The following is a 23,118-nucleotide window of genomic DNA, read 5'->3' as shown; positions in this document are numbered from 1 at the left end:
CATATCCAGCCTTATCAGAGCTCTGACCTGGCCCATAGAGGAGCTATGTGTGGCTATTTAAATCAAAATTAATTACAATTACATAATATTTAAAATGCAGTTCCTCAATCACACTAGTCACACTGGAAGTGGTCCATATCAACCTGCGGCCAGTGTTACAATATTGGGAAGCACAGACGTGCATCTCCATGATCACAGAAAGTTCTACGGGCAGCTCAGGCACAGATGATTTGTTCATGCCTCTACTCAGGGCCACACATCACTTGCTCACTAGACACCATCCACTATTCCTGGACTTTACTCCAACAGCTCTTCCCTCTGTTCTCTCTCTTATCTCAAAACCTTTTGATTCCACTTCTTTCACCAACAACTGCTTCATTTCTCTGCTTCTCTCTGCAGCAAAACCCCACAAAAGTTTTCTGCAGTTGCAGCCTCCAGTTCCTCTGCTCCCATTCTCCTACATCCACGAAAATTGGTGCTTGCCAAGATCGCTGGAGGCCTCCACGCTGAAAGCCTCCTCCAGTGGTCAACTCTGCCTTCACCGTAGACAACATGGCAATGGGATCTGAATAATGCTTTGCCTCCGTGTACAGCTGGCCTCCTGCGTACCTGCATGCTCACACTGCTTCTCCCTCTCCCTCCTGGGCACTGCTCAGGCCTCACGGCCGCAATCGCCCCATCTTGCCCATGCCAGTCTTGCTCCTCCCACTCGCTCTGCAGTCACTCCCTGGCCACCTCACAGTGTTAAGTGGCATCTACATGCTGAGGGGTGTACATCTAAGTCCCTGGCCAGACATCTCTCTCCAGACCTGACACTCCGCTTGTCTGCATGATACTCAGCCGAACCAAACATCATCTTCCCCAAACTGCATCTGCAGAGGGTTTCCTATCTAACTTAACAACAACCCATCCTTCCAGGAACTTCCAGTCGCCATCCTTATTTCCTCTCACCCCACATTCAGTCCACCAGGAAATCCTACTGACCTAGCTTCCAAATAAAGTCTATCTGGGTTTGACTCTTTGTCTCATCTCCACTGTCAGCCCTCTGGTTTGTGCCACCCGACTGATCTCTTGGCAGAGTGATCTGATTACCTGAATGTCTCTCCTCTGCTCAAAACCCTCCAAGGACTCCCATTTCAGAGTGCAACATTCAGTCTTTTCCAATGGCCCACAAGGCTCTAGGTAATTTTAAATTGTAAATGGTGTGAAGCAAAAACTTCAGAGTCAGCCTTGTCATGCCTTTCAAAGGTCAACACAGACTAGCAACCACTAAGCTAATGCCTAATCAGGAAATAGTCCTTTGACTAGATGAAGACCTAGGATGAAACTCCGTTTCACAAATCATATACCTAATCTGTTCCAGCTTACACAGGCACTCCTGGCCTCACTACCAAGACGCAACTCAGATGCTCACCATCAACTGTACACACGTTTCTGTGTCTGTCTCCTTCAGAGTGAGATCACTGCCTCCAGCAACCTGCTCAGCACCCCCAGGCAGGAGGGCTACACCATCTCCCTTTATCTCCGCATCTGACCTTATACTCCACATGTCCTTCTGAACTCTGACCAGGATGAGTTTTCAGAGCACTTCCCCTGGGAGCTCTGGTGTGTCCATAAGCCACACGGGCCACTGATCACCTGCCAATCAAATCAGGGAGCAGTGATCGGAATAGGCAGCCAATGCTTGCACTGAAATGAACACACTGTCTCAGATCACTACATTGTAAAAGTCTCAAAAGTAGAGACCATGTCTCAGTCATTTCTGTTTCCTAATTCTTGTTACAAAATAGGTATGGATCATTTTCTGGTGACCTTCTGACAGCAGAAACAATAAGCTCACTGCATGAATAAACACACTCACATGCATCTCTACCCAGGAGTCCAAATGAAAGGCACAGAAGCAGGATAGGAAGCAGGGACCCAAAGAAAGTCAGGGATTCCTGCGCTATATGATAGTCTTGACAAGGGGCTGAGAGGAACTGAGGTTTCTCACCTGTGCTTGTTTCTGCATTTCTCCTTTAAGATCATCAAAATATGTGCTTTCTCCTTCATCATATTCTGCATCAAACATCTCTTTCAATTTTCTCTTCTTATCCAAATGCTTTTTCTTGGCACTTTCTTCTTCGTCAGGGTCAATTTCTTCCTTAACTTCTTTCTCTATATCTTCATTCTTAAATTTCCAGAAGAAAAAATTTTGTGTATGTTTATGAAGGTCTTTTCTTTAAACATTAGATTTTTTAAAGTTCTATTTAAACAAAAATCTTAGCAAAAATGTTATCATTATCAATAAAACAAAACAAAACACAACCTTTGTCTCTGAATAACATGGTACTGCTACAGGAAATGGTTACATCTGCATTACAATTAGCTGCTATTCCTTAAGCTGGCTGGGAACACAAACTAGAATAAAAATAACAGACGTGTCCCTCATCCAGATGCTCCCAGACCCTGTTCTAAAGAAATATTAGGGAGAACAGGGACTTCATTCTTTTAAATGACACTTAAATTTAAAAAGAGGAGAATGATGGCAATGGTTGAAAGTAAGTCTGAGAAGCTAAGACTTCTGTGAGTGAAAAATCACAGTGGACTTGGCAAACGACTATGGCAAGAAACGGTAGTAACTGTCATCCAAAACTTAACAAGTAAACAAGAAAGCTTCTCTTTGGTCCCCACATCCCCACCCTTTAGGAAGGAATCTATCCATCCAGTCTGCAGTCTTCACACATCACAAGTAAGATTTGCATTTCTCAATGTTGGCCTCTCTCAGAACACAATGACCAAGAACAGCCAGCTACGACAAAGTCATACCTGAGTATCGGGGCCTGATTTTCCCTTGTGCACGTCCCCTGTTTCCAAGTCTTCAAAGTCACCGTAGAGCTCCTCTGGGAAAAGAACACCCAAAGGCTGCTCTGTGAGCCAGGCATGCATGTGCTGCTGGCCCCACCCACCACAGGCCCACAATGCGCTCCGCCTTCCAAGCCTCATTCTCACTGTTCCCGTCACTACACACACAGGCAAAACTTTGCACTAGGGAATGCTTCGTAAAACAGTTAGTATTTCATCATCTGTTTAGGTAAACTAAATGGACCCAATCCACATTTCCGTACTTCACGTCAAAATCCCAATCTCAATTTTTCCAGTATAGATAATGGACACTCTTTTGTTTTTGTTTTTTTTTTTTGGAGATGGAGTCTCACTCTGTCACTCAAGCTGGAGTGCAGTGGCACAATCTCAGCTCACCGCAACCTCCGCCTCCCGGGTTCAAGCAATTCTACTGTCTCAGTCTCCCGAGTAGCTGGGATTATAGGTACCCGCCACTAGGCCTGGCTAATTTTTGTATTTTTAGTAGAGATGGGATTTGACCACATTGGCCAGGCTGGTCTCGAACTCCTGACCTCGTGATCTGCCCTCCTCAGCCTCCCAAAGTGCTGGGATTACAGGCATGAGCCACTGCACCCGGCCAATGGACACTCTTTATGAAAGACACAGAGGTCTATCTGTGTCCCTCAAACGAATAATTCAAAGAGTGAATAGAAAAGCCCCACACTGATACCAGCACATGTGAAAAGGAGTCTCAATGTAAGTTCAACACAACACAATCGTGTAACACACCTAGAGGAAATTTTAGATTTTATAAAACATAGCATTTAGAGTAAGAGTAGAGACCCAAACCACACCAAACCCATGGGAAGAGCTTCTTCACTCATTCATTCCTTCATTTGTTTTTGGAGCTCTGGGCCCAATTATAGTTCCCACTCTTAAAAGAAATAGACAAGTAAGGCTGGGTGCAGTGGCTCATGCCTGTAAACCCAGCACTTTAGGGGCCTGGGAGGCAGAGGTTGCAGTGAGCCATAATTGTGTCACTGAACTCCAGCCTGGGTGACAGAGTGAGACCCTGTCTCAAAAAAAGAAAAAGAAATAGGCAAGTTAAAACTCATTTGGGAAAGCAAAGTTTAGAAGGCTGTTAAAACATTTTCACATAAGGGCCAAAGAACCAGGTAGAAGTTACAAAAGATAGGAAGCTCCTATTTGTAATAAAAGCATAAAAGGATAAAATAGGAATAAACCTAACAAGAAATGCACTGGAACTTTATTTTTTTAAAAAAGAAGAAAAGCTTTAATATGCTACCAAAGGACAAAAGGAATAGCATCACTACCAACACTCGTAAGTGCTCTCCACACCAGGCACTGTGTTAAGTACTTTCCTTGCCTTAACCACATTCTTCAACCCAAGCAAGTAGGTGTTATAAATATTGTCTACTGAATAATGATATGTCCTCATTTGAAAAGAAAGACTCGACATCACAAATACGCCAGTTCTCCCTTTAGCACAGTTACAACCCGAAACCACCACTAAGGATTTCTGGTCTACAGAAGATAACACATTATACTCTCCTAAGAAATGTAACCTAAACTCTAGAAATAATAGACAGGAGATGATCAATGGAGAATTCTGAAAGGTGGAAAAAAAAAAGGCTGCTGAGGGACTCTAGGACTAGGGAATGCATAGTGGCCAGGTGTCTCCCGGGGCCCATCCAATAGGAAGGTGACCCAGGCCCAGAGTTTCCCAAGTCCCAACGTAGCAATAGAAGGCAACCCAGGCAGACTCAGTCCCCCCAGATCAAAGGAGATCTTCTCTACAACAAGAAAACCAGCTCCACACACCAAGACAACCACCATTCCCCACCCACCTAGCTGCAGCAGGTGGCCCAGCCTGGGGCAGCTCCCCTGTTCCCTCAGGTGGGCAACAGCAGGGACTGGTGGGAGAATCCTAGTGATACATATAAGCCAAACAGACCAAAATAACACCATGAAGGCTCTGAAATTAAATTGCCATTGGAGTCACAGCCCACAAAGTAGACCAGGACCTACAGACTAAATCTGAACAGGAGGACTTCCTGCAAAAATAAAAAAATTACATAGGCAGATGTTGGAACCATCTGACTCATCACTTATAACAGTCAGTATAAAAATGCTTCAACAAGCAACTACAAATCCTATGGCAACAAAGAACTGAAAACGTCAGCAAAGAAACTGAAGAAGAATCAAATGGAAATTACAGAAATACAAAATACAGTAACAGAAATTAAAAAAAAATCTATCTGGATGGGCTCTATTGAGTAAAAGTGGAGACAACAGAGGAGAGAATCAGAGAAGCTGAAATCTGATCAACAGAATTCACCTAGTCTAAAGAATAAAGAGAAAATAACCTGAAAACAAATGAACAGAGCTGCACGGACCTGTGGGATGATAACAAAAGATCCCGCATTTACGTTATCTGAGTCTCACAGGAGACCAGAGCTGCGAAAGCATGCAAATAACTAATTCCTGACGCTTCCCACATTTGGTGAAAGATACAAACTTACAGATTCAAGAAGCTGAGCAAACCTCAAAGTATACCAAAAGAAAGCAACACTGATTAAACTTTCAAAACTAAAAACAAAGACCAAAAATGGCAGAATGCCTGTAGGGACACACCAACTCAAATGCCATAGAGGCCAGAAGGAAGTGGCACAACATTTTCAAGTGCTTAAAACAAACAAACAAACAAAAAAACTGTTGGCTACAAACTCTATATCCCATGAAACTACCCTTCAGAAATGAAGAGAGAAATAAAGACATTCTCAGAGGAAAAGAATATAGGAATTTGTCACTGGTAAATTTAGAAATGCTAAAAAGTGGCTACAGAAATATGTTCTGTCATTTCCACAATACAAAAAATTAAAACAAAAAAATCAAAATAAAAAAATGGCTACAGAAAGTTCTTATGCAGAAGGGATGAATATGGGACTACGGGAGGAGGGATAAAGGAAAGACCAGAAATGTGGATACATACACGAGACAATCCGCAGTTTCTAAAATCACATTTGACAACTGAAACAAAAACTACACCACCACCTAATACTCAAGCCAGTGATTTATACAAGTGGAAAAGGTAAAGAGACATAAATGTAAGGCAGGTTTCCACACTTTGAAGTGGGAAATACTGGTACCAGTAGACTATTATATTACAATACACATATTGTAACATCCAGAGCAAACACTTTAAGAATATACAAAGAGATACACGCAACAACATTATACAGAAATAGATCAAGATGGAGGGAAAGAAAAAGGAAACAAAAAAGCAAATAATAAAAACATCAGACATAAGCAATTATGTAACAATAAGCACCTTAAATGTAAATGGTCTAAGTAAACCAAAAGACAGATTGATGGAGAGCCTATAATAAACACATGGCCCAACTAAATACTGTTCATAAGAAACTTCAAACTCACTTAAGGACCTAAGTAGGTTGAAAGTAAAAGAATGGAGAAAGATATCCTATGTAATCATTAATTTTTTAAGGAAGTAGGAGTGAATATATTAATATCTCATGAAGTAGACTTCAAGCAAAATAATTTACCAGAGCTAGAGAGGGTCTTCACTGAATTTTAAGATCTAAAATTTCCTATGCAGCCTTGACATCTTTGAGCCTCACAGGGCCCCAAAGGCCTAGCCATGGGTTTTCCTGTTTCTACCAGACACCCCCTACCCCGCCACCCAGCAGGAAAGGCTCCCCACCTGGCTAGTTCTTTTATCAGCCAGAACAGTTGCACTTCAGCCTAAGAAGTTTCACTTCACCTGTCTGCCAGCCCATGAATTTATTCAAACAAGCCAATTGCATTCCCCCTCAGGAGCCATTGGTCACTGTGTGCTCTTGTTACTACCAAGCCTGCCTGATTCCTCAGCCCCCAGCCCTCACTCCGCTACAGAGTGCGGTGCCCATCTGACCCTGTGTGGCAGGCAGTGTCCTCCTCTGAGCTGTGGGTATATGTGACTAAAACACTGCTGTCAATCTCATCCATCCATGCCAGGTGTCATGTTCAGCCATTTCCTACACTTTAGGGCAGGGACCCCTCCTTCACCAGTGGGGTGAAAAGGAAGCGACCATAACAACTGCTGAATGACAAAAGGATTAACCCACCAAGAAGACATCTACTTCAACATCCTCCTCTTAGCAACTGTTAAAACTAGGCAGAGGCCGGGCACAGTGGCTCATGCCTGTAATCCCGGCACTCTGGGAGGCAAAGACAAAGGATAGCTTGAGGCCAGGAGTTCGAACCTGAGCGACATAGCAAGGCCTCGTCTCTCCAAAAAATTTTAAATTTAGCTAGGTGTGGCAGCACACACCTATAGTACCAGCTACTCAGGAGGTTAAGCCAGGGGAACTACTTGAGCCTAGGAGGTCAAGGCTGCAGTGAGTCATGTTCGTGCCACCACACTCTAGCTTAAGTGACAGAGTGAAACTAGGCAGAAAAGGAGCAAGGATTTACAAAAGATCTGAACAGTCAACCAGCAAAATCTGACATCTGTATAACACCCCATTCCCCAACAGCAAAATACACACATTTTTAAAGCCAATAGAAATCTGCCAAGATGAAGTACATTTGGGGCAATAAAAGAAATCACAGCAAATCTAAAAGAATTCAAATCATAAGAATATGTTCTCAGAACATAATGTAATCAAGCTAGAAATCTATAATAGAAAAACAGGAAACTCTCTAAATACTTGATAATTAAAACAACATATTTATAAATAATGCATGGGTCAAAAAGAAGTCCCAAAGGAAATATGAATGAAAATACAACACATGAACATTTGTGGGGTACAGCTCAGCAGTACTGAGAAGGAAATTTAAACACTAAATGCTCACATTAGAAATGAGAAAAGATAAACCAATAACCTAAGAAATTTCAAAAAGAACAAAATAAACCCCAAACAAGCAGAAGAATAGAAATAATAAGGGGCAGAAATCGGCCGGGTGCGGTGTCTCACGCCTGTATTCCCAGCACTTTGGGAGGCCAAGGCAGGTGGATCACCTGAGGTCGGGAGCTTGAGAACAGCCTGACCAACACAGAGAAACCCTGTCCCTACTAAAAATAAAAAAAATTAGCTGTGCGTCGGGGTGCATGCCTGTAATCCCAGCTACTCGGGAAGCTGAGGCAGGAGAATAACTTGAACCCGGAGGTGGAGGTTGAGGGGAGCCAAGATCGTGCCATTGCACTCCAGCCTGGGCAACAAGAGTGAAATCAGTCTCAAAAAAAAAAAAATAAATAAAGGGCAGAAATCAATAACATTGAAAACAGAAAAACAGAGAAAGTCAATGAAACAAAAAGCTGGTTACTTGAATAGAATCAACAAAACTAATAAATTTTATGACAAAGATAAAAATAGAGAAGACACAAACCAACAACATCACAAATAAAACAGGGCTTATCAAAAAGGCTCCCGCAGCCGTTAAAGAGTATTAAGCAAATACTCTAAACATCACCCTCAGACTACCCAAGCTGGTCTCTTCAAGAAGGCACTCAGTGCAACTTCCTCTTCCCTAACAGGACTTGAAATACCCTGAAAATCATAAACTACCAAAATTCAGGCAAGATGAAATAGATAATCTGAATCGTCCTATAACCATTAAAGAAATAAAATTTGTAATTAAGAGCTTCTGGAAAAAGAAATCTCCAGGCCCAGATGGTTTCACTGGAGAATTACACCAAATATTTAAAGAATTCATCCCAATTCTATGCAAACTCTTCCAGAAAACAGAATAGGGAACACTTTGCAACTCATTTTATGAGGCTAGTATTATCCCAATGCCAAAACCAGATGAAGACAGTACCCCCACAAAAAGAAGAAAACAAAACAATAAAACCCACAGACCAGTATCTCTCATGAATGCAAAAAATCCTCAACAAAGTATTATCAAATGGAATTCAACAACACATAAAAAGATTTGTATAAAAATTTTCACATGGTGATCTTTTCGTAGTTCATAAGTGTGATGACTGGGTATTCATGCACGTATGTGGGATATGCCACCCTTGACCCTTGTTACAACATTAGCACGTTAACCATCTGACATGAAAAGAAAAAACAAAACAAAAAAACACACACATTTCCATATGTTGTATTTTCATTTTCATTCATGATCAAGTGAGAGTTATCCCAGGTATGCAAGTCTGCTTCAACATTCAAAAAATGAATCAGGCCAGGTGCGGTGGCTCCTGCCTGTAAACCTAACGCTTGGGAGGCTGAAGTGGGAGGATCCCTTGAAGCCAAGAGTTCCCTTGAAGCAAGACCAGCCTGGGCAACACAGTAAGATCTGGCTCTACAAAAAAAAAAAAAAAAAAAAAAAAATATTAGCCAGGCATGACAGCACACACTTGCAGTCCCAGCTACTTGAGAGGCGGAGGCAGGAGGATCACTGGAGCATAGGAGGTGGACGCTGCAGTGAGCCGTGATGGCACCACTGCACTCCAGCCTGGGTGACAGAGGAAGACCGTGTCTCAAAAAATAAAAGGATCAGTGTAATCTATATCAAAAGAGTAAAGAATGAAACCCATATCCAGATGATCATATCAACTGACACCAAAAGGCATTAGACAAAATTCAACATCCAGTCATGATAGTAAATAAATAACAGTGACAAGATTGGGAACAACAAAGGAAGTCCACTCTCAGCACTTACTCCACATTGTACTAAAAGTCCAATCACTGAATTAAGGCAGAAAATTTTAAAACAGAAAGAAGGCCAGGCATGGTCGCTCACGCCTATAATCCCAGCACTCTGGGAGGCTGAGGCAAGCAGATCACTGGAGTTCAGGAGTTTGAGACCAGCCTGAGCAACATAGTGGACCCCATCTCTACTCCCAAAAAATTTAATTAAAAAAAAAAGAAGGAAAAGCCATACAGGTTGAAAAGAAAGAAATAACACTGTCCCTATGTCTTCTACACAACTGTCTGTGTAGACAATCCCAGGCAATCTACAAAGACAAAACAAAACAAAACCCTCCTACAACTAATAAGTGAGTTTAGCAGGACAAAAGATAAAGAAATGAAAATCAATCAAAATCAAATACTTAGGTCTAAACTTATCAAAACATATTCCCAACTGGTATGCTGAAAATCATAATACTGATGAAAGAAATAAAAACTAAAATAAATAAATATACCGTGTTCACCTACTTTAATACTCAAAATAGAAAAAGATTATCCCCCCAAACTGATCTATAGGTTTAATGCAATCCCTATCAAAATCCCAGCTAAGTTGTTGCAGACATAAACAAGTTTATTCTAAGATTTATAGGGAAAGTCACAAGCTTTGGGATAGCTTAACCAATCTTTTTTTTTTTTTTTTTTGAGATGGAGTCTCGCTCTGTCGCCCAGGCTGGAGTGCAGTGGCGCAATCTTGGCTCACTGTAAGCTCCGCCTCCCGGGTTCACGCCATTCTCCTGCCTCAGCCTCTCCGAGTAGCTGGGACTACAGGCGCCCACCACCACGCCCGGCTAATTTTTTGTATTTTTAGTAGAGACGGGGTTTGACCGTGGTCTCGATCTCCTGACCTCGTGATCCGCCCGCCTCCGCCTCCCAAAGTGCTGGGATTACAAGCGTGAGCCACCGCGCCCGGCCTAGCTTAACCAATCTTGAAAAACAAGAATAAAGTAAGAGGAGTCACTCTACTCAACATTAACACTCACTATAAAGCTACAGGAACCTAGACAGCAAGGGTGGTACTGGTTAAGGGACTGACACTTGAAGTCAATGGAACACAAGAGAACCCAGAAACAGATTCACAGAAAGATGCTCAACTAATTTTTTACCAAAGTCAAAAGCAATTCAATAAAATACATGGTGCTAGAAAAATTATACAACCGCAGGCGAAAACATAAACCTTGACCTAAGCCTCATATCTCATAAAATGAAAAAATCAAAATAGATCATGGGTGTAAAGAGAAAACAAAAAATACTATAAAAAACCGGTAAATTGGATTTCACCAAGAATAAAAACTTTTGGCTTGATGCGGTGGCTCACCCCTGTAATCCTAGCACTTTGGGAGGCCGAGGCAGGCAGATCACGAGGTCAGGAGATGGAGACCATCCTGGCAAACACTGTGAAACCCCGTCTCTACTAAAAATACAAAAAAATTAGCTGGGCATGGTGGTGGGCGCCTGTAGTCCCAGCTACTAGGGAGGCTGAGGCAGGAGAATGGCGTGAGCCCGGGAGGCGGAGCTTGCAATGAGTGGAGATCGCACCACTGCACTCCAGCCTGGGCAACAGAGCGAGACTCCATCTCAAAAATAATAATAATAACAAAAAATAAAAAAATAAAAAATAAAAACTTTTGCTCTGTGAAAGGCCCCATTAAGAAAATGAAAACTACAGACTAGGAGAAAGTATCTGCAAATCACACATCCGACGATGGAGTCAAACATATAATGAACTCACAGTACCAAACCCAACCCAATTTTTAAAAGTGCAAAAAAAAAGACATCCCCAGACATTTTTTATCTGTATAGAAGATATAAAAATGCAAATAAACACATGAAAAAATGCTCACCATTATTAGCCAGTGGGGAAGTATAACTTAAAACCACAATGAAATATCACATACCTATTAGAATAGCTAGAATAAACAACAGTGAGAACACCACACATTGGCAAGGATGTAAAGAAATTTGATCACTCACATAATTGCTAGTAGAAACATCAAATGGCCCAACTTCTCTGGCAGTCTCCTATGAAACTGTGCAATTACCAGATGACCCAGCAACTGCATTATTGGGCATTTATTTCCCAGAAAAATGGGAAGTGCATATTTACACAAAAACTTGTATACAAATGTTCATAGTAGCTCAATTCTAATAGTCAAAAATTGAAAACAGGCCAGGAGTTCAAGACCAGCCTGAGCAACACAGCAAGATCCTGTCTCTACAAAACAAACAAACAAACAAACAAATAAAAAAAAATTAGCCAGGCACGGTGGTGCATGCCTGTAGTCCCAGCTCCTTGGGGGTGCTGATGTGGGAAGATCACTTGAGCCTAGGAGGTCAAGGCTGCAGTGAGCCAGTATCGCACCACTGCACCCCAGACTGGGCATCAGAGCAAGACCCTGTCTGAAAACAAAACAAAACAAAACAACCTGAAAACAACCCAGCTCGATCTTGGATGAATGGTTAAACAAACTGGTACATCCAGACAATGGAGCACTACTCAGCAATAAAAAGGAATGACCTATGGTACATGCACCAACTTGAATGGATCTCCAGGAAATTATGCTGAGTGAAAAAAAGCCCTTCACAAAAGGTTATAGATTGTATGATTCTGTTTATTTAACATTCTTGAAGATGACAAAACTGTAGAAACAGAAAACACATTATGGTTCACAAGGGAAGGAACTGGGGGCTGGAGAACAGCAGGGGCGTGGGTGTGTTTATAAAACAGCAATACAAGCAATTCTTGTGATGGAACTGCTCTGTATCTTAACTGTTGGTAGACACACAAACCTACACATATGATAAAAGAGCACAGAAGTATACACACACACATACACATAAAACACACACACACAAGTGAAACTAGAGAAATCTACATAGGATCAGCAGATTGTATCAATGTTGGCATCCAGGCTGTGACCTTGTATTACAGTACACATAGTATACATAGTACATATATACACAGATAGTGCTATAGCAAAGATACAGGAGATCTCTCTGTATTCGTTCTTTTTTTTTTCTCTGTATTTGTTCTTACAAGTGCATGTCAATCTACAATTACCTCAAACTTAAAAGTTTAATTAGGAAAAAAACACACCACAAACTTTTCTTTTGGAAATAGAAAAGGTGATTCTTTTTTTTTTTTCTGAGACAGAGTCCCGCACTGTCGCCCAGGCTGGAGTGCAGTGGCACGATCTCAGCTTACCGCAACCTCTGCCTTCTGGGTTCAAGCAATTCTCCTGCCTCAGCCTCCTGAGTAGCTAGGATTACGGGCGTGTGCCACCATGCTTGGCTAATTTTTGTATTTTTAGTAGAGACGGGGTTTCACCATGTTGGCCAGGCTAGTCTCAAACCCCTGACCTTGTGATCTGCCCGCCTCAGCCTTCCAAAGTGCCAGAATTATAGGCGTGAGCCACTGCACCCGGCCAGAAAAGGAGATTCCTAAGTTCACTTGGAAAATAAGCAAAATCAGGACAAAGCAAGGATGTTTACTTTGACTTCTAATCCACACTGTCCTGGAAGTTTAAGCCAGGGCAGTAAGGCAAGAAAAATTAAGTCATCCAGGTAGGAAAGAAAGAAAGTAAAACCACTGGGATCTATTTCAGCCTTTCTGTAGATAAAGAGTTTCCTGCTTGGCTACCAGAACCATCCTGCACAGAAACTGGGGGAACCATATGAGATTGGACCAGGGTGAAAGGTCAAAGCAGAAATTGGAAGCCCAGGCTTTATTGTGCAGAACAGGAGAAAAAGCAGCATAAAAGAAGAAGAATCCTTGGGATAGTAAGAAATATTTACTTAGAAAACCATGAATACTGTTTAGTCAAAGTTTATCCCTCCCCTCTAAACACACACTTGAGATCAGGAGTTTGAGACTAGCCTGGCCAACCTGGTGAAACCTCATCTCTACTAAAAATAAAAAAACTAGCCGGGCGTGATAGTGACTGCCTGTAATCTCAGCTACTCCCGAGGCTGGGGCACAAGAACTACTTGAACCTGGAAGGCAGAGGCTGTGGTGAGCTGAGATCATGGCACTGCACTCCAGGCTGGGTGACAGAGCGAGACTCTGTCTCAAAAAAAAAAAGAACTAACTAGTAATTTAGCAAGATTGCAGGATACAAGATCAATAAAAAAAAAAAAAAATCAACACATTTCTTATATATTAGCCATACATAAATAAAGTTGATATGAAAATAAATTGTTGAGAATTGTATAAGACCTGTATCCTGAAAACCTTGCTGAGAGAAATTAAAGACCAGGACAAATGGAGAGTTACTATGTTCATAGATCAGAAAACTAAAACTCAATGTGGTTAAGATGGCAATTTTCCCAAATTGTTTACAAGTTCCATGAAATCCCAATCAAAATTGCAGTGGGCTTTTTTATAGCAATTGACATGCTCATCTTAAAATTTATATGAAAATGCAAAGAACCTAGATTAACCAAAACAACTTTGAAAAGGAGACTAAAGTTTGAAAAACTGCCTAAAGTTAAAAACTACCTAATTCCAATACTAATTATAAAGCTGTAAGTAACAGAGACAGTGTTGGTATTGGTATAAAAATAAACAAATATATCAATGGAACAGAACAGACAGCCCAGAAATATTCACCCATATATGGCCAACCAATACAGGGCAATTCAACGGGGGAAAAAAAATAGTTTTTCAGCAGACGGTGCTGGGAAAAGTAGATATCAATATGTCAAAAGGAACCTAAATCCATACCCAACACCCTATAAAAAATTAACTCAAAAAGAATTATAGACCTAAATGTAAAACCTGAAACTGTAAGACTTGTAGAATACATGAGACAATTTGTGATGCTGGGTGAGGCAAAGATTTCTTACATACACAATCAAAAGCACAGTCCATAAGAGGAAATTTTGGGCAGGGCACAGTGGCTCATGCCTGTAATCCCAGCACTTTGGGAGGCTGAGGCGGGTGGATCGTGAGGTCAGGGTTCGAGACCAGCCTGACCAACATGGCAAAACCCCATCTCTACTAAAAATACAAAAATTAGGCAGGCATGGTGGCGGGCACCGGTAATCCCAGTTACTTGGGAGGCTGAGGCAGGAGAATGGCTTGAACCCAGGGGGCAGAGGTTGCAGTGAGCCGAGATCATATCGCACTCTGGGAGACAGAGCAAGATGCCATCCCAAAAAAAAAAAAATTTTTTTTTGATAAATTGACCTACACCAAAATTAAATACTTTGCTCTGTGAAAAACACTATTAAAAATAGAAAAGACAAGGCACACACTAGGCAAAAATAATTGCATAACACATGTGATACAGAATTTGTATCAAAAATACATAAAATTTCTTAGAATTCAACCAAATTAAAATAATGTGTAAAAGATTTGGACAGATATTTCATCAAAGAAGACACAGATGGCAAATAAGCACATGAAAAAATGCTTGATACCATTAGTCACTAAAACTACAAGATACCACTCTATGCCTAAAAGAAGGCCTACAATTTAAAAAGACTGATACTACCAGGTACTGGGAAAGATGTAGAGTGAAGCAACCGGAAGTCGCATAAAGTTATGGTGGCAATGGAAAATGGTATAAACACTTTGGAAAACAGTTGGGTAATTTCTTAAAAAATTAAATGTGTACCTATCATATGATCCATTTAGTCCATTCTGAACTACTTATTTACCCAAAAGAAATAAAAGCGGTGGTTCACATACAGACTTCTACAAAAATGTTCACAGCAGCTTTACTCATAATATCCAAAACCTGGAAATAATTGTTTATCAACAGGTTAACAGATAAATAAATTGCTATACATCATACAATGGACTATCCACTAGCCAACAAAAAGAAATGAAGATGCAACAGCATGGATGAATCTTGAAATAATCATGCTGAGTAAAAGAAGTTAGACAGAAAAGAGTAAATATTGTAGGATCCCATTTCGATTAAATCTAAAGGGCACAACCTACTGAATAGCGACACAAGGCAGCTGAATGTACCTGGCGATGGAAGAGGACAGGATGGAAGGTTACAAAGTGCTGTAAGAAAACTGTGGGGGCGACAAATATGTTCATTATTTTGATTGTGGTGATGGTATATTCACATATCAAAGCTTATCAAATTGTACACTTTAAACACTGTAGTTTACCATCAATTGTACCTCACTAAAGTGATTAAAAAAGAAACCCACCACACTTTCTTTTGAAAACAGAAAAGACGATTCTTAAGTTCCTATGGAAAAAACAATAAGCAAGTGAGAATAGTCAGGAGAATCCTAAAAGAAGCCCCCCAGCAGAACAAAAAGGGAAAGAAACTGTTGAGACACAGTTTTTATAACTGGTGTCTTAATAACGTGATAAAGCTACATAGAGTACTAAATTATAGTAATAATAAATGAACCAACAGAGATCAATGATATTAACTAGAAAGCCCAGAAAAAAAATTATATATATATAAAGAATACATTCACATACTACAGACTAGGCACAGTAGCTCATGCCTGTAATCCCAGCACTTTGGAAGGCTAAGGCGGGAGGATTGCTTAAGCCCAGGAATTCAAGGCCAGCCTAGGCAACATGGCAAGACCCCCATCCGTACATGGTGGTATATATTTGTGGTTCAAGCTACTCAGGAGGCTGACGCAGGAGGATCTCTTAAGCCTAGGAGTTTGAAGACCAGCCTGGGCAACATAAAAAGACTGTCTGTACAAAAAAATTTAAAAATTAGCTGGGTGTAGTGATGCAAGCCTGTGGTCCTAGCTACTCGGGAGGCTTGGGTCTGTGAGGCTGAGGCTGCAGTGGGCCGTGACCACACCATAGCACTCCAGCCTGGGTAACAGAGCGACATCCAGTCTCAAGACAAAACAAAAAGAATGACCTTCCAAAAAACCATTTGGCAGTTGCAATCCATAAAAATGACTCAATTCTAACACTTATGAATCTATCTTATGAAAATAAAAAGTGTGAGCCAAGAATTATTTCAAAGTTGTTCAGTATGGAGTTCTTTATAAAATGAACAAAGTACAAAACTTCTTAGATATTGAAAAAATTGTGACTTCAATAATGGTATGATATTTAAATAATAAAAATGAAATATTTGAAAAAATTTAATGACAAAATTTATATAAAGTATATCACTTAAGCAATCCTCCTGCCAAAAATTATACAAAGTACAACTAAAAAGGTTTAAACACATGATTTTTAAATGACTAGAAGGAAATAGTTGAAGAAGCTAACAAAGGTTTTTTTATGGGTTGGTAGAATTCTGGTATGTTATGTACTTTTCATTCTAAATTTTCCACAATGCATACTACTTTTATTATGAAAAGAAAAATATAAATGTTATTTGTATATATTTTTCATATCACACAAAATCTATTTTTAACAAACACTTGATTAAAATTTAAAGTCCATATGTAGTAAATCAGCCAACTGAGAAAATAAGATCATCATAAAAGGAAAACCCAGAATATTACCTGGTTCATTACTCCTGTCTGAATTCCCCAAAGCATTTCACAAGTGACTATTATTTTCAATTTGACTATTGTCTAAGATACTGTAAAGTTTTGAGAAGCCAGTCTTCCCGAAGAACCCAGCTCTTTACTTACCATCTTCTGCTAAGACCTTGGCTGCATCTTTATCATCTTCCCACTTTCCAGTCACGAAGCAATCTCTGATACTGTTCATAACCTTATGCAGAAAAGTCAGCACTTAGGTGAGGTGTTCCAATCACTCAGCAAAACAACTCTAAGAAATGGCAGTAGGCGACAACTTGCCTTTAAATATTTCCCACTTTCATGGATATTCTCATTTCAAATGAGCCCAGGAAATAACTTTACCTTTGATGGAGACAGTATAACCACAGAGATGAAACACATTAAGCAGCAGACATGGAAAGTATTAAATACTACTAGTCTACTGACCTCATAAGTAAACAAACAGATAATTACTAATTCAACTAATTTTCAATTTTATTAAGGTTTCTAAGGCGATGCAATGAGACAGTAGTTTACAAAGTTGGTCTTGCTATTCGTTAATCTAAACCTGTGTGAAAACTTAATTCCTATAAAATGGGAGAAGATATTTGCAAATTATGTATCTGATAAGGGACTTATATCCAGAATATATAAACAACACATACAACTAAGTAATCCAATTTTTGAAATGGGCAAACAATATGAAGAATATGTACAAAAAGCCAATAAGCACATGAAAAGATGTTCAACGTCATTATCTATCAGGGAAATGCAAGTCAATACTACAATGAGATACAACTTCACCCCCTCTAGGATGGCTATAATCAAAAAGATAATAGCAAGTGCTGGTGAAGAAGTGGTGAAAATGGAACCCACATACAGTGCCAGTGGGTAAGTAAAATGGCACAGTCACTTTTGAAAAGAGAAATGAGACAGTATATGAGGGAAAAAAATCTTTAACTGTTTTCAGTTGTCATATTATTCTGACACTATTTTGTGTGTAATATGGGATAAAGCAAATGAGTAACTATGCGATTCTCTAATTTCATCATCTTCTGATTCAACCTAGGAATAATTCTCCAGTGGAAGAATAAGTAAGATGTAGTCCTGTATGTGAACTGGAAATATCTATATGAACTCTCCTGGTTCAGCTGCCTAGAAGTAATGACCAACTCATGGCAGTAAGCATTCCTATGCCTAGGCTGTCATGTTGAAATACCATTTTCTACTAAAAGAAATCAGGACTTCTTATGGGTGATTCCAAGCACTCTCTCATATCACAGAGCAAGAATTGATAAAGAATGACTACGACTGTAACATAAGGACTCAGGAGCTGGTGTGCACAGACCCTCACAGGCCACAGGTGGGATAAAGAGGAGCTTCAATAAGGGATAACAGGTGCAGGAGCACAAGGCACATCAACTACATTTATATCTATGACATCACAGTGAAACTTACAGACAAGTATCCTTTGGAGAATCACTCCAAAAACTGATTAAAGAATCAAGCATGGGCCGGGTACAGTGGCTCACACCTGTAATCCCAGCACTTTGGGAGGCTGAGGCAGGTGGATCACAAGGTCAGCAATTCGAGACCAGCCTGACCAACATGGTGAAACCCCGTCTCTACTAAAAATACAAAAAAATTAGCCGGGTGTAGTGGCGGGCGCCTGTAGCACCAGCTACTCGGGAGGCTGAGGCAGGAGAATGGCATGAACCCGGGAGGCAGAGCTTGCAGTGAGCCAAGATCGTGCCACCGCACTCCAGCCTGGGCGACAGAACGAAACTCCATCTCAAAAAAAAAAAAAAAAAAGAAAAAAAAAATCAAGCATTTACCCTATATATATGGAAGTGGATAACCAAATAGTAGAAGAGGAAAAGTTTCTCTTTAAAGAAGTATTACAGCTAATACATAAAGAGAAATGATTGAATGGAACATCACCACTCTACATTCTTAAGAAATTGGTATGGTTCTAGGCATTAAGCACCAACAACTGATAACATCTAACAGCATTAAGAGGACACAACCAGTCTTTATGCGCTTCCTAATGAGAAAACACCATCACCTGGGAAGCAGTTTCACTGAAAAATAAAAATCAAATTTAAATCCTGTCCAACTGCTAGATGTTTTGTCTACAGGGTAACTAGAAATACATGGTTATTTAAATTAATCTTAATTAAGATTAAATAAAATTTAAAATTTAGTTCTCCAGTCTCATTAGCCACATTTAAAGAGCTCAGTAGCCACAAGTAGCCACAACCCACAGCTCAGATATACATTGCTCTCATCACAGAAGTTCTATTGGTATTGCTCCATACCCATTCACAGGAAATACAGGAGGGCCTGGGAAACTCCAGAGGGATGCAAAGCAATCCACAAAATCCAGAATATAAGAAACTCTACAGACCAAAGAGTTGGTTTATTAAATAAAATGTAACCAAAAAAAGAAATGGGAAGGAAAGATTGTTGACTAAAAATGTTAAAAGATAGACTGAAAAACAGTAATGAAAATCAGGTAAAAGTAAACTATGATGCTTATGGAAGCATGGAGGAGGAAACCAGGAAGAAAAGGAAACCATCACCTTAAGAGGCTGGACCACACCTCCTTCTACAGGGAGGAAGGGGACTGTGACTGGTGTCGCAATCGAGCAGCAAAGCTTGATTTCCCAGCCTCAGTCCTGAGTACAGGGATATTCATCTTCTGGCAACCCATTAAGCTAAACAATTGTTTTTACGTGGTTTTCTATATCTGTATTAAATTTCACCATAAAAAATGGTTAAATAAAATCTCATAAAGTGCATTCAGTGTTATCTGGCGAATTACAATAGGCAGTATGATAGCAATTGGGCCTCTGTGAGAAGTGACATCTAAGCCAAACTGAATTGACAAAAAAGAAGGCAGCCTTTGGAAGATCAGAACATTCCAGAAGAGAATATAAAGGGGCTGGCGCGATGGCTCACTCCTGTACTTTGGGAGGTTCCTCCTCACCTCCAGCACTTTGGGAGGTTCCAAGGCAGGAAGATCACTCGAACCCAGAGTTCGAAACTAGCTCAACATGGTGAAACATTATCTCTACAAAAAATGCAAAAATTAGCCAGGCCTGGTGGCTCGTGCCTATAGTCCCAGCTACTCTGGAGGCTGAGGTGGGAGGACCCCTTGAGCCCAGGAGGTCGTGGCTGCATTGAGCCATACACTTGTGCCACTACACTCCAGCCTGGGCTGCAGAGCAAGACCATATCTCAAAGAGAGAGAGAGAGAGAAAGAGAAGAGATCTAAGAGGAGGGTAAGCTGTGGTGAGTTTGAGTACTGAATGAATTCCAGTGTGACTACAAAATAGTAAGCTGCAGGAAGAACATTTACAGGTATCACAGATTTCTTTATGCTTACAAATAGCAGAAACTATAAATGTTAACTCAGGGATGCTACATATATCCTAGTGATAAGACACAAAATACATCTGATGTATAAAAACTTATGTGTGATGTTTCAAAATAAAGATGCATACTACTGTCCACACTAGAAGCTGAACCTGTTCTCCGTGGGCCATGTACATGGTCTAACTAAACTCAGAACATGTTACTGCTTAGGATGCATGAAGTGTCCACTACATTATCTGGGAGAATGACCTGTAATCCTGTAAAAATAAGAAGCCAACAACAGGTAAGCAATATTGACATCAGATAATCTTATTCTAGAACATTCTCTAATTCTCTAATAAATCAAATGTACTACCCAGCCTTACCTCCTCTAAATCCCAGTCATGGGGGGCCTCCACAAGAAATCTGGAGCAGTCCAAAGAGTCAGCCTTGTGCTTACACTCTCTGTCAGGCTGGTTGACACGAAACAACCCTCCAAGCTCTTCTCGGGTATCATCATCTTCTTCTTCATTATCTTCTGTCACTAAAGAGCACACCATGGCAGAAAAGTGAGAACAAAAATTACAGCCCTAGAGGACTCATCGTTTTCAACCAGTTAGGACATGAGTCTTTGAACTCAGGAACTGAGGGCCTCTGTCTGTGGTGGGTATGGCAATGGCCACATAAGAGTTAGGCATTTTGAGCGCAGGGCAGCCACAGGTGAAGAGAGCCAGGAAGCTATTGCTCTACATGTGTGGGGCTCCTGTGCTCCTGTATGGGAGCAGCTAAGAGGCCGAAAAGGAGTGAGAATATTAGCGGTGGAGGGAGGGAAGGGACATTTAAAGGCAGAGCTTTAGATTATTAAAGAGCTCTAAAGAGTGTTGAGCCTCTCATCACTAAGAGTACCTAGACAAAACCTGAATGAAAATCAGTATACAACAACCTTCCCAGTTCAGTGGGCTGAGCCCAAATGTCTCACCATGTGGCCTTGATCTCACCATGCAGTAACCAGGGAGCACAATGTAAAGTTCACCACTATATATTTATTTTTGCATTAATTCTAGCAGAAAGAACATATTGGTAAGTTTAGTAAAGCATAAAATCAGAGGACAAGGACAAAAGGGAGAACAAAATGTGTTATACAGGGTTCTCATTCTCAAAAAGGAAAAAAATAAATATTTTTATGGGCAGAAATATTTTTCTGGCACTAATCTACAAAAAAATTCTCATGAAGGACTTTTAAATAGGGGACATAACATGATGCAATGGACGGTATTTGCATCAAGTTTTACAGCAAACCCATAAGTCTACTTTATAAGACCAATGTGTGGTCCTCATAAGCTGATGATTAGAGAGATATGTCAAATATGAAATGTGATGGACAGCAATTATGGATGTCAACAATACCAGCCCAATCCTCCAACCAATTCCCTCACCTAAATAATCAGAGAAACTAAAACATTTCCAGTTCTGAACCAGAATTCTTTACCTGTCCCATAAATAAGCTTTCGGAGGTTTGGAGCTGCTTGCTGCTGCCTCAGAAAGGCCTCAGCTGCCTTTCTGGAAAGGTCTTCCTTCCACTTGAGGGCACCTGAAATGACCATGCCAACTTCCAGTTAGGCTTGTTCACGTGTCTCCCCTCCCTTGAGAGCCATCCACAATGCAGCTTTTCAACAGTTAACAAAATCACAGAATCAACAGACCCCCAAATGTAGACATTCCACTGGGTACCATTTTGAGAGCCAAGTTCATAGCAGCAACCAACTACAATTAAGCTTACCTGAGGTTTCTTTGGAATAATTATTTTCTTCCTGGTAATCTTCTTCCTCTTTGAGTAAATCTTCTATATCACTGGTCTCATCAATTAAGTTCCTTGGCCCCAGTTTCTGACCACTGCTCACTTGAGAAGGCTTTGAAAGCTTTTTTCTAATAGCCTCTTCATTTTCTGAGTCTTCTTCCTCTGCACTGAGTGAGGAGTTTTCTTCAGATTCATCTTCAGATGCAAACACCTCTTCAGCTGTGCAATGTCCAGAATCGGAAGTGGGGAGAGCTGCTTTCTTCATCAGCAAAGACTTCTCCAGATTCACACGGTCACTCTGGCAATTAGCTGGCGACAGCCCTGCTTTACTACCTTCTCCAACAGCCTTTGTTCCTGAAATGCCCTTCTCTCCTGCAGTGCAGTCCTCTTCTTCACTGCTTTCATCAGCTTCCTCTGCTTCCCCTTCTTCCGCTGAGCTCCTCTCAAGGTCATCGTCACTGTCAGCAAATGCCGGCAAATCCATTTCACTGTCTTCTTCCAACTCCTCAAGTTTCCGTCGTTTGATGCCCTTAACAGCCGTACACTGATCAGTCATCTCAGCATTTTCCTCCTCTTCTGCTTCATCACTAGAGCCATTTTCCAACCCGTCATCTTCAGACATTTCATCATCTTCTTCATCATCACTATCTCCAGATTCATCTTCATCTCCAAAAATGGCTTTCCGACGCATTCGACCAGTTTTCAAGTCCATTTGTTTTTTCTCCTTTGGCAACAATAGCCTGTATTACCAAGGAAATACAAAATAATTCAACTTGTACATTAATCAGCTAATCTAGAAATGGCAATATAGTCAATGAAAATACAAAGAAATAGAAAATGTCAACAAATTGTTTAAGATGACATAGCATAGGGAAAATATGACCTGATAAACATTGGAAGAGTTAATGAGCAAACCCAGGCATGGTTCCCTAACACCACACTTCAAAAGAACTTATAGAGAGAATAAAGGAA

The 23,118-nt window shown here is 40.5% G+C and overlaps 1 protein-coding gene and 1 non-coding gene across 6 annotated transcripts in view; one reads left to right on the top strand and one right to left on the bottom strand.

Moving 5' to 3' along the window:
• The window catches only part of BMS1 (BMS1 ribosome biogenesis factor), a 48,633-nt gene that overhangs the window by 11,949 nt on the left and 13,566 nt on the right, over positions 1-23,118 (bottom strand). For all 5 annotated transcript variants that reach the window (XM_055275213.2, XM_055275212.2, XM_055275215.2 and 2 more), the window contains 6 exons: positions 22,129-22,886; positions 21,838-21,939; positions 20,735-20,892; positions 17,124-17,205; positions 2,809-2,882; positions 1,994-2,170 (listed from right to left, as the gene is read on the bottom strand). In XM_055275213.2, coding sequence (XP_055131188.1) covers positions 1,994-2,170; positions 2,809-2,882; positions 17,124-17,205; positions 20,735-20,892; positions 21,838-21,939; positions 22,129-22,886 — 1,351 coding nt within the window. The remainder of the gene's footprint in view (positions 1-1,993; positions 2,171-2,808; positions 2,883-17,123; positions 17,206-20,734; positions 20,893-21,837; positions 21,940-22,128; positions 22,887-23,118) is intronic.
• Positions 8,803-8,906, top strand: LOC129481468 (small nucleolar RNA U13). The gene has a single exon (XR_008657454.1). It is a non-coding gene; the product is annotated as a small nucleolar RNA U13 (small nucleolar RNA).

Source organism: Symphalangus syndactylus, chromosome 4, assembly GCF_028878055.3.
Source record: "Symphalangus syndactylus isolate Jambi chromosome 4, NHGRI_mSymSyn1-v2.1_pri, whole genome shotgun sequence".
Classification (NCBI taxonomy): domain Eukaryota; kingdom Metazoa; phylum Chordata; class Mammalia; order Primates; family Hylobatidae; genus Symphalangus; species Symphalangus syndactylus.
Note: the sequence above shows the minus strand (reverse complement) of the source record. Positions and strands in the feature narration are given on the sequence as shown.